At 43.8% G+C, this 12,428-nt stretch overlaps 2 protein-coding genes across 3 annotated transcripts; one reads left to right on the plus strand and one right to left on the minus strand.

Annotated features, from left to right (window-relative positions):
- Positions 1-755: 755 nt before the first annotated feature.
- LOC100832459 (thylakoid lumenal protein TL20.3, chloroplastic) lies at positions 756-5,825 on the plus strand. The gene is made up of 6 exons (XM_003569924.4): positions 756-1,146; positions 1,241-1,270; positions 1,750-1,856; positions 2,972-3,006; positions 4,567-4,695; positions 5,416-5,825. Exons 1-6 carry the CDS (start codon positions 833-835, stop codon positions 5,605-5,607), a joined length of 807 nt encoding a protein of 268 aa, XP_003569972.1. The 5' UTR covers positions 756-832; the 3' UTR covers positions 5,608-5,825.
- Positions 5,826-5,945: 120 nt separating this feature from the next.
- SWN3 (NAC domain-containing protein 7-like) lies at positions 5,946-9,990 on the minus strand. Of its 2 annotated transcripts, XM_010235336.3 has the most exons (4): positions 9,042-9,990; positions 7,432-7,600; positions 7,013-7,284; positions 5,946-6,911 (listed from the first exon to the last, which is right to left on the minus strand). In XM_010235336.3, the coding sequence occupies exons 2-4, from the start codon at positions 7,589-7,591 to the stop codon at positions 6,309-6,311; spliced, it is 1,035 nt and encodes a 344-aa protein (XP_010233638.1). In that variant the 5' UTR covers positions 7,592-7,600; positions 9,042-9,990; the 3' UTR covers positions 5,946-6,308. The 2 variants fall into 2 exon arrangements, with proteins under 2 accessions (XP_010233638.1, NP_001266811.1); NM_001279882.1 differs by lacking the exon at positions 9,042-9,990 and having other exon boundaries at positions 6,284-6,911; positions 7,432-7,591.
- Between the last annotated feature and the right edge of the window lie 2,438 nt (positions 9,991-12,428).

Below are 12,428 nucleotides of genomic sequence, written 5' to 3' on the forward strand. Positions count from 1 at the left end.
GCGATCATGGCAGCCCCTGAGGGAGGAAGGATTGGATGAGGGGCATTGCAAGCATGGAAGGAGCTAACAAGAGAAAGAAGAAAGGTGACTGTGTTGGGATATGTCTTTATTATGGGTGCCGCTACCTATCGGAGCCGACCAACCTACCATGTTCCGCCACACGACGTCCACTGTATGAATGAAATAATTTCACTAACGATATACGTTAGTGAAATTTTAATGATACATCAACAAAATATCGATGATATTTCATTGAGAATAATATATTGATTTCATTGGCATTTCACTAATATAAATTATTTCATTGATATGTCATTATAAATTCTATATAGAATAGCAGCAATATTGAAAATATAATTACTCTTCATTCATACATGTATGATGAGTGAGCCTGAATAGATGCCATGTGGCAGCGCATGATATCTTGGGAGGCTCCCACTGGATAGCGGCACTGGTAATCTGCTGGAACACGTTACTCCCTCCGTTTCAAAATTTAGACATATAATTTCTGTTGATTATACCTTACATCCTGCTGTAAGGTTGGGGTACGATTTCCCAGTTAAATCTCTGCCCCGTCCGAAACTTACTTTGGGCCGAGTTCGGTGGACAGGGTAATGAATGGTACTGGGAATTTTGTTGAAAAGGCTGGTAAAAGCGACTGCGGCCCGAAACTTATTACGGGCCAGAATTGCCGAATACAGGACCTAATAAGAAAACTGGATCTGTTCGCCGCGCTCCTCGTCCGATGACTGTGCCACCGGTTTACGTGTTCGCGCGCGAGCCACCATGACCACCCGTACTCTCCCCACCTTACCCTCCTGTCTAATCCGCCATGGCTCTCGCTTCCACCTCTCCGCTCGCCGCCGCCACCACCGCCCGACCCACTACTTCCACTCCGTCCACGGGCTGCCTGTCACGCCGCCTCCCGCGGTTCTCCTGCCAGGCGACCACCGACGGTGCCCGCGGCGGCAATGTGTCGAGCACCTCGCCGACGCCACCGAAGTGGCGCGTAGCGGTCTCCGCAGCCCTCGCGGCGGCCATAGTTACGGCGATGCCGGCATACGCGGATCTCAACAAGTTTGAGGCGGAGCAGAGGGGCGAGTTTGGTATTGGTTCAGCCGCGCAGTTCGGCAATGCCGACCTCAAGTACCACGTGCCCCCCCGTATCTTTCTGTTTCTTATTCTTGCTCATCTTTCTGCATTTGTTTGCTGACACTGTCCTTTTTGTGTGATTTTGCAGAAAGACTGTGCATGTTAATGAAAACTTCAGGTTGGTTCTTAAATTCCTTTTGGAAAGTGGAGGTTGTTTCTTAATTTCATCCGTCCAAGTTAGAATCCATGGATGCCTCTTTTCAACCTCGGCTTTGAGCCTGTGAAAGATAGTTTTAGAGACTAATGAATTAAAAGAAAGGTCACTAGTAACATAAGCTTCACTTAGTTTGTGTCTGCTTGGGCCTGATGGCAATCTTTGTAATGCCTGTTACTAAAAAAGTTCATTATTGTGATGCCTTCAGGCCCTGTTACTATTGTGATGCCTGTTACTAAAAACTCTTCTCTGATCATTAGTAACATTAACTTCACTTAGATATAAATGTTGGCCCAAGCAGACACAAAAATTGCCATCAGGCCCTGTTATTATTGTGATGCCTGTTACTAAAAAAGTTATATAGATGGATAACTAACAGAAAAGTAGGTTCTGTTATATATTCATTGTTTCTTCTTTACGTCATACCTCAGTTATTGATTTAGGCGGGCGAATTTCACATCTGCTGATATGAGGGAGTCAGATTTTAGTGGTTCCACATTTAATGGTGCCTATATGGAGAAGGCTGTTGCTTATAAAGCAAATTTCACTGGTAAGTGTAGTAACACCCCATTTCATCATGTGGAGATGTTCAGCTCCCTCCTAAATGTTTTCATACTTGATATGTGTAGTGCTCTCAATGTACATAATTAATTACCATTGTTTAGTGGCGAGGAATCCTCTGATGTGCCTTAACAGGGAGACCACTAGATTTCTTAGAAACAACCCCAATAGTTCTTCAGGTTATAAACTCAGAGAGGGACACTAACTTTGAAATTCATTGCGTTGCCTTAGTTATTACCAGCAGATTTTCTTTTTTGTGGAACCTCCTCAGGAAGGCGGATGTTCGTGCAATTCATATAGAAGAAAAGAGCTGACCCCGTTTATAAGGAAAACCGAGCCAGAAAACCATACAAATTACGGCTTATTCAAGGAAAGCCGTACAAAACCCTGAATTTCTTTTCTCCCGGCAGGCTCTAGCGCTATGGCAACACTTACGGTTGCAATCCTAACTACAATGGCCCTAGCGGATTTAGTGCACCCAATCCATTAGGGGTTCCTGATAGTGAGATTCCTCTAGTCAAGTCTAAGGATTGAGTATGAGGGATTTCATCCAGTCCATTTCCATTGCGGAATGTATTGTCACAGAATAGACTCATGCCCTGGCTTATAGTATGCAGCTTGGAAGGCCTTGGATTCACACGTCTGGTGCTGCCCCATCTCTGAACGAGGAAACAACCTATCCAAGATAGGCCCGTAACACCGCCAGACGAACAAAACGCACAAGCAAAGCAGACCGCCGCCATCACCAGCAAAACCGGAGACGACAAGTCCATAGGCCAGAAGGAGGTAGGTAGCTAGACCTAGTCCTCTCTGGCCCCAGGATCACGATGGATGACGCACTAACCGGTGCAACCCATTCAACGGCAAGCCCCTGCAACTCAAAGCCACAACCACAACCAGCCTCAATGAACCACAAGCTAACCTCTGACATCGGCCACAGCCTCCAAAGGCAATGCCTCCAAGGAAAAACCGACATTGTGGGCGTCGTGGAAATTACACTAGGGTTGTAGTTTTGACTGCATTTGTGTATGGCCACGAAATCTAATCTTTTTATGTGGCTGTTATGATAGAAGTTTCACCATTATGTTGTTTGGTCTTTTGCAGGTGCAGACTTGAGTGACACTTTAATGGATCGCATGGTAAATCCTGAATGGGTTATTTTACCTTGATCATGTTGTTTTTACATAGAAACTGTTTTGTGCAAGTGATCATATATGAAAAGTATACCGTCACATTTGATGTTTCTGTAGATTGTATGGATGTGTGCAACAGACAGAAATAAATTGCTATTCCAACCTTAATATTTTGATCAAACTATTGTCTTTTTCTGTAGAAGTAAATCATTACAAATGATAACATTGCATAATACTAGTATAAGGTAAGACAAGATATAAGAATAAGGACCCAATTTGGTGCAATATTGGCATGGTATCTCCACTTGAAGGTGCTAATTTCAACTTCTCTTTGTGTCATTCATGTATGGAATCTTGAATCGCACATAAATACCTAAATATCTGAATGATGAAATAGGATAGAAGTGTGACATAAAAGGGGGACTTTAGTACCAAAAAGTCTAAGTGGTTGATGATTAACTGCTGAGTAAGAAAGTCAGTCAATCAATATGTGTTCTAGCCTGGTATGACGATTTCCTCTGCTATATCTGAATGAGGTGCTCTGGAACATTGTTGCTCCTCGCCATCTCTGAGTCTGTTGTGGTTGCAGACAGCGCTTCTGTTGTTTTCAAGTGTTGTCCAACAGATCATTGGCTCACCTCCAGAAAAAAGTTTAGTTCCAACAAGGAAACGGTTAAGTTACCAGAAAATGCTATGGACTTCCTGGCATTTAAATAAATTCATCAGAATCGTGTAAAATTGCAGAGCACGTGATATCTGTTGTGGTTGGGAATACCTACTCCCTCCGATCCATAATAAGTGTCTAACTTTGTACTAAATCCCCGACACTTATTATGGATCGGAGGGAGTACCATTTAATATTCACCAAAGTTTCCTAAATTTCAAAAATACATGGTACCATCCCTGGTTAGTTATATTGAAAGAGAAATATCGCCAAGGAAGTGAACTAAAACTCTACCGCCCTTCTCATGATTCAGGATGCCAACCAGTGGCACTGAGCATTCCGCAGTCCAATTTTATTATTAAGGCTTTAGCCTCCTTTTTTGGATGCGGCCTGCAGTTTTTTCTTATGGAGCATCCCAGCATCGGTATATTTTATTTTCATCTCTTTGTAATCAAACTTCTTCCAATGTTCAATTGAGCATGCAATGTTCCCGCCAATATTTCCCAAAAGGAATACCACACAAGAGTGGACACTGTATTTCTTTTTTGCAAGCAGAGTGGAAACTGTAGTTCTGTTGCAGATTGCAGTGGGTTCATATTGATGTAGAGGCTTTAAAAAAAATAAAGGGGTAACCAGGCCAATACATTGACATTAGGATATCAAAAGAGAGCGTAATGAAGCATAAATGTTGGCCAGAGTAGTTAAGATTCTTGTATCACTTGTGCTAATATGTATGCATTGTCAGACTTGCAAATACAAAGTCAGGTTCAATGTTCCATTCGCTGATGGCAGCTATTGGATCCTTCGCTATTCTTAATTTTCATAGGCAAAGTTATCCAAATAAATAATTCCATTGCAGATTTCCCTTTGAGCAAGCATTGAACATTGAATATTGTTGACAGGTTCTAAATGAAGCTAATCTTACAAATGCTGTACTTGCACGGACAGTGCTTACACGTAGTGATCTCGGTGGAGCAACCATTGAAGGTGCTGACTTCAGTGATGCTGTTCTTGACCTACAACAGAAACTGGTACATAATTATTTTGATAGCTGTACTATTGCATAAATTTGTATGTAGGTTTATGATTCTTATCGATTTCATGATAAGCAGTTTAGCACAGCAATTTTTAAAAGATGTGCCTTTATTTCTTTCCTGCTTTTAAGTGTTAGAAGTATAATGTAGTATTATACTTTATGAGATTCTTACTACTGGATTCGTGTGTTGCTAGTCTGTAAAAGCTGATCCATAAACTGTGAACAAAACTTGTCTGTTCAATAGAACTGTGAAAATTGCACAAGAAAATCATAGAAGCAAGAAAACCAAAATTGTTCAGATGCACACCCGAAGTATCATTGCTTTTGTGTTCTGCCCGTGATGTCTTGTTTGTCTGGGAAGAAAATCTCATGTGCTCGATATGCATCTTCTGTGTTCTTTTCATCAGCTATCAGCCTGTTTTAGCCTGGCCAAGTGAACATACAATGAATTTTCCCCATGTCAAGCATTAGTGGGTAGTGGCAACTGCTGGAAGCTGAGTATTGTTGTTGCATGGAAGATCAAAGTTAACTTTGAAATATGCTGTTTGAATACGTTGTTTCAAATTATCCAGACTCCACTAAACTATGATATAGCGAAACATGACCCTATTCTGGTTATATTCAGGGTCCATCTTCGATGTCTGTGTGATTTCTATTGTATAGTTACCATAAGCGTACAAACGGAAGATGACCTGTTCTGATAATTCATATGTAGGCTTTATGCAAATATGCAAGCGGAACCAATCCTGTAACAGGCGTCAGTACCCGGAAAAGCCTTGGATGTGGCAACAGTCGCCGAAATGCATATGGGAGCCCTTCCTCCCCTCTGTTAAGTGCCCCACCACCTAAACTTCTGGACCGTGATGGTTTCTGTGATGAAGCTACTGGTATGTGTGATGCAAAGTGAAAAAGGAACGATCCAGCATACCATGGAAATTGAGCAATGATGTTGTATATATATTGAAGATTAAGTGAAAGACAACACAGTTTTGTGTTCAGTGTTGTAGCATTGCAACGGAATCAGGTAAAATAGAAATGGAATGTAGAGAAGGTATGGATACTGAACATCTGATGATGTATGTATATGTATTAGAGCATATTGCACACGCCTCTCGCTGTAAAAAAGTGCTGGCTTCATTCTGAAGTGCATCATCCTAGCTAGCACTAGTTAACCAGAGGAGTTTTTTGTTGTCAGTAAATAATTTTCCGTTCCAATGAATTGACATACATGGCACACCTATAAAGTTCATAAACATTGTTGATGCATCAGCAGCAACCATAGCTGCCGTTTTGAATGATGGACTGCACAAAATAGATGTCCATCAACAACTTGACTATTTTTACAAAACGGTCAAGTCAGTCACTGAAGCCCCTTGGCTTCTGCTTTCAGCTACCTTATTAACATCAGATACAGAGACCTGATGTCAAATAATATATAATACACAACCACTTCGGTTACGTATTTATTATGTGTATGTATGCATGTATACCATTACCATGACATACTATATATGACATATCTGGCCGGCTATATTTGTACACTAGATCAAATCTGGATGGTATAAATTGTGTGGGGTGTCCAATGGAGTTTTGGTTTGTTTGTGGAAGCTATTTCCACAACCTCGACTCGCCTCCGCCAGAGCCACCGGCAGACGTGGAAGCGTAGTCCAAGGCATCTTCATGCTTGTTCTCAACCTGAAACAGCTGCTCCTTGGGATTGGTATCGCCATGGCTGAACAGCTGGGACGCGACGAACTTGTCGAGGAGCCTCCAGTCGGTTGCCGACGTATCACCAGCGGCAGCCATGTAAAGCGACTGATCCATCGGTGGTTGCTGCACGCTGGGCCTGGATGCTCCACCATCATGTGCGAGGAGGTTGCCTGTCGTTGACAGGATGTTGCTGCTACCTTGGCCAATGTAGGCCGGAGGCTTGGGGCTCTCCAGGTGAGGAAGCTGCTGCAGGAAGGCCTCCTGTGGCAGGAGGTGGTGGTACTCCAGCTCCGGCTTGCAGTGGTACAGCTGCTGCTGGCCGTGGTACGTCGCCATGTTTTGGTGGTGGCGGTGCTGGTACCCGAGCTGCCTCGGTGAGTCCAGGTCCGGCATGAAGGCGCCACTGCCATGGTCGTCGAACCAGCAAGGCGAGCTGTCTGCCATCCTTCGCACCGTCGCGACTCGCTTCTTGAACACCCGGCAGATCACCCATCCTTCCTCCTGATTGATCAAATCAGCCAGGCATGCCATTGGTTAATAGATGAAACGGTGAAATGTTATCTCTCTCCGGCAACCAAGCAAGAAGAGGCAGGGTTACTTACGGGTGTGGCTCCGTTCTCGTTGGTCTCGAGGCGGTACTCATGCATGATCCAGTCAGACTTCTGCCCGTTGGGTGCCCGGCCCTTATAGAAAACGAGCGTCTTCCTCATGCCGACTAGGCAGTTGTTGGTGTAGATGGGCTTGTCCCTCCCTGTCGCCTTCCAGAACCCGGCGCCTGTTGCCCTGTTTGTGCGAGTGCCTGTCGGGTATTTCTTGTCCTTGTGGCTGAAGAAGTACCAGTCGCTCTGCTCCTCCATGCCGATCTTGCACTTGTCTGTATGTTCATTTTACCATTTGGGTATACAACGTGCGTGAAGGTGAGTACGGATCGATCATGAGCTTAGTTACCAAATTGTGTGATATATATTTATATGTGAGACAATTCCATTTGCATGGATATAGTGTGCTGTTGATTGGTTACCTTGGAGATCCCAAGGCTCGATTTTGTATAAATCAATGTCTTTTATAACATCGAGGTCAATCTTCTTTGACGCTACCTTCTTCCTCAGGTAGTAATCGACAAGCTCCTCGTCGGTAGGGTGAAACCGGAAACCGGGGGGAACATGGGAGAAAGTGTCCATCTTGTTCCACTGTCGAAGTTACCACAGGACCAAGTAGAAAAAATGAGTAATAATATTGTATATGTAGAACACATGCTCAGAAGTAATCATATATAAGAGTGAGCCTGTTATATATATACTCATTTAGTCCTTTCTAGCAAATTGACTAGATGAAAGGGCAGATGGTATATATATGATCAAAGTAGCACCATGCATGGGACACCAAGTGAGAAACACAAACTGATGCATATATAGTACAACGATCATAGGGAAGCCTGATTCTACAGATTTTTCATTTCTAGTTCCTCACTAAACTCTAAAATTGTTCTTTCAATCATGTCCTTTTATTTTCTTGTGGAAATAATGTTGCTTTATACCCAAGCTTGGTAGATGGGCACAATAGCTGTATATTTCGTTTACAACCGGGTCAGATGCTTTTCTTCCATTTTCAATGGGATAGATGATATTTTCAGGAAAAAGCAAGCAATCATGGCAGTAGATAAAAAGTGTCATACTTTCATCACATATACGATAACCTGGATAATTCAATGTTCTGTGAGGTTCCTTTTGTGTCAAGCAAGCTAAGATTGGTGAACATACTATACAGACCAGAACTTTCTGCTCAAAGATATATATGTTGAATTACAAATGCAGTATGACTGTTCAAAGATATACATTACATGATCGAATTACATCCGAACAAATTACAAATATTTATGCAGTATGACAGATGACTTAACTGGGAAATAATTCAAAAAAAGGGGTAAATTGGCTGTACAACTAATATCCAGTTTGTAATTGAAAATTAATCCAAATGCACTTAAGCTAAGCTCGATATTTCCCAGGTAAGAACTACTTTTTATGAAGCAAATGTAGTCATGACATAAAATAACCAGTGTTTTTAGTACACATTGAAACAACCTTATAAGGAAAACTATGTGTGAAAAGCAAAATCAACATGTAAGTGTTAATTAATTTCATGTTTTTGGATTCCTACACATAAACAGGGATGCAAAACAAAAGAATATCTAGGTCTCGATCATTGGAGGTATAGGTCCGAATGAGTGCCTCCTGGCTGAATCCATGTGAAAGAGAACTAATTAAGATGCACCCAAATCCTGGTCTACTCAAATGATGTCTTTGTATGTGGCACTAGCTACGTACGGCACAAACCGCACAAGCACAATGATATCCACAAATTGATGAACACAAACAACAATTGTAACAAAACAAAATTCACCCGTATTTATACCAATGAAAACATCAAAACGTACTCCCTGCGATTCATATTAATTGTCGAAATATTACATGTATCTAGACACTTTTTAGGCATGGATACATTCATATTTGTGCAAATTTGAGACAATTAATATGAATCAGAGGGAGTACTTAGGAAATGCAAGAGGAATTAATATTATTGCATGAATATGCATGCAAGAAACTCACACCATCGCGGAGATAGAGAGCTTACATTGCACTACAGGGAGGACACAAGCCTCAGCGCACGCCTCCACCTATCACAGACGCGCAGCACGGTCAGCTGTTGCGCCTGTGCCAGCCCGTGTTTCTTCTTCTTCTTCCGGTGTGCAGCTATGCACGCGCAGCCACCGACGTACCCTCGATCCCAAGAGAGATCAGAAGGCCAGGCAGCCTTGGCCCAAACCCAAATGCAACCAGTGCCCCACAAATTAACGCCTGACAGAAGAACCTTTTACGCCCTGCAGGCCGCACGGCGGGAGCGTGCGCAGGAAGGGCACGCAAGAGAAGACGACAGAGACGAAGAAGAAGATAAGAGCATGCACATAGTGCTAGGGGGTCCAGCTAACTCTTACCACACCAACTCGTAGCTAGGCTGCAGCCTCGCGCTTGATCACGCCGTTCTGGTCGATGCACACACAAGCTATATAGGCAAGCAACGCACGCCCCTTCTCTACCCAGCTAGCTCGCTTTCGCCGGGGAGGGAGGAAGCTAGCTAGGGAATTAAGGGGAGCTAGAGACCGAGAGAGGGACACGCACGGATGGGGATGAAGACGGACACCGACCGATTAGATAGATAGATGATAGAGGGCCGGTGTGTGCGCGGAAAGGGCGGGCGGGCGGATGGATTGCGGGCAAAGTCTGCAGGCTGAAATCCGGGGAGCCCTGGATCTCCTCGTGCCCTTTCCCGATTGGCCGCCCAGCTCTCCCGCGCGCCTTTCTCCACCGTAACCGCCACCACCTCCACCCGCCACCAACAGCGACCGAGAGAATTGAACCGCGTTGATTTGCTATGTTTTGTAGCTACTACGGCCTCCCATCCGATCGATATGATCGCCGCCCGATCGAGCTCAATCTCTCACCCGGCCAGCCTGCGGCGATAATGTAGCTGTCTCTCTCGGATGTGGCTTGGCCGGCCGGAGAGGATGGAGAGGAGGAGTGGAGTGGAGTGGAATGTAACGGGGGCTACGGGGTTGCCTCCCATATATATGGTGGTGTTCTAGAGGGTTATTGGGCCAGCCACTGGCATGGGGAGCTGGAGTCACCAACACTACAACTGAACTCTCTCTGGAATGGCACATGCATGCCCACATGCACTCGATCTTCATCCTCCGTCCGTCGATCCATTGGCTTGCAATTAAGCACTCACTTAATTAATTAACTACCGATGGTCGCTGTCTTTTCCATATCCATCTTTTCGATGACACCCACTCGAATTCGGAACCGACCTAGGTAGTATATTTTGATGGCGACCCTCCTCCAAATGGAAAATCCAGTGTCATGAAAGCCAGATATCTTTCTAGCTTATCCCTGTCCGCGGTCAAATCAAGTTAGGAGTAACTAGTTACGTACATACGATGAGAGAGGTGCATGTGTATACGTATGCTGATGTTTGATTATGCTCATTAGTTGGTGTGTGCACAATGAAGGAGCGACGACAGACTCCATATACTGGTCTGAATATATGCTTACTGTCAAGTCCAGCCAGCATGCAGGTCGATCGTATGCAAAGAATGCTTAATTATCTACTGGCTATATATACTGCAGTACTACAACTCAATTATAACTGTTTAACACACGCAGAGACTACTCCAATTACTCTACGTACGGGACGCAATTAAAATAAAATAAATGTTGAAGAATATAGTGTGGTATAAAGAATCAAGCAGCAAGGAGATTGCGTCGGATGCCGACGCCGGCAGGAACAGTCAGGCCGTAGCGGCCGGTGGTCCGGCGTGGGCTAGACCTGATCATTAGCTGCGACCTTTATTACCTCATTCTTTCCTTAGCTTCTCCAACACACTGGACTAGTGTCTACGAGAGCTAGCTGGCCGGCTGAACCCTGGGCTCCGCACGCGCACGACGTGTCCATGCCTTTTCCGGAAGGACGACCAAGTTCCGGAAAGATTCCAACCCTACCAATCTGATGATCAATACCGCCTGCCTGCCGATATGTTTTGCCAAAACTGGGGTGCTCTGCAAAACACACAGATTTACTGCGTCACCCGACGATCGACTACCAAAAATTGCATCATGCAGTGTTTTTTTCCTGAAGGAAGTTTGCTTCTTGTTTTGAGAATTTGTGTACATGCATGGATCGATCGTGGGCAATGGTCCTGAATCCTGATCAGACTTGGCTAGATATATCTATATCGACTACCATCCAAAATATAATCAAGTACTACTTCCTCCGATCCTAAATTGTTGTCAAAATATTACATGTATCTGAAATTCTTTTAAAATAGATACAACCATAAGGATCGGAGGGAGTACTAGTTTTTTCTTTTTTTTTGAACAGAGGAGGGAGTACTAGTTAATTGTGTGGCCAGTTCAATCTAATAAATTCTGCTCGACGCATATCTTTGTGGGCGCGCGTGCGTGCTGAGTTGTGTGGTCCACAGAGCGACAATGCACGCGCTTTGTTTGCACGCAAATGTGAAAGCTAGGATCGAACGGCATGCATGTATGGATGGTTGTAAAGATCGATTTTTGCACATGCGCGTTTCTTCTCTTGAGACCAGCTAAACAAAGTAGCCTCATATTACCTCACGTGCGCAGCTAGCTACTGTTGTTAGCTGGTCTTTCTAGGCTATAATAGATCAGGCCAGACCATCAACCCGGCCGTATATGCTTGGATATGCAGCAAGCCCGCCTGTGAGACTTAATGAATATAAGCTCGCAATCAGCGTACTCAAGCACATGTGTGATTACTAGCTAGAAGATGCATGCATGAATTATGTGATTGACAACAAGAACCACTCCTCGTCCATCAATCGATCATACCTAGAAAGAAATAATCTCTTGAGTTACTTGTGCATAATTTAAACGGTTATGTTAGTTCTCAGACGACCAAGAATAACTATTTCTACTTCGCGGTGATAAAAATCATCATGTGTCCAGGCATAACGCAAAATATATGATATTGTCCTTATCGGATGGCTATAACCGTTTGACTGATAAGAGAAACTCCCATGGTCCACCCAACTTTTCTTTAGGCAAAGAAAAGGATCACCAAATTTTTGGTTAGTACGCTCAACAATGTCGTACCTGTTGTCTCGGTAAAGGTAATTAAGGTCTTGTGGACACAGTCATGATCAGCACTCAGGTGAATTGTCGTGGACTTTTACTATACATGCAGTACTTGAGATTTGATTTGATCATATACGAACTATCTTCTGATTAGTACATGTGCAAATTAATCAATGAATTTTCTTGAGGCTGCACAATCATGGATCGAGCAAGTGCTACAAACGGGAGGGCCGGGGCCCCACTTAAACTAATTTGTTTACACCACATAATCAATTATTGGCATCATCGCATGTTTCGGTGCGTCAACACGTAGTTTTGCTAGATCGATCGTACGACGTCGATATATGTGCCC

This window comes from Brachypodium distachyon, chromosome 3 (genome assembly GCF_000005505.3).
Source record: "Brachypodium distachyon strain Bd21 chromosome 3, Brachypodium_distachyon_v3.0, whole genome shotgun sequence".
Taxonomy (NCBI): domain Eukaryota; kingdom Viridiplantae; phylum Streptophyta; class Magnoliopsida; order Poales; family Poaceae; genus Brachypodium; species Brachypodium distachyon.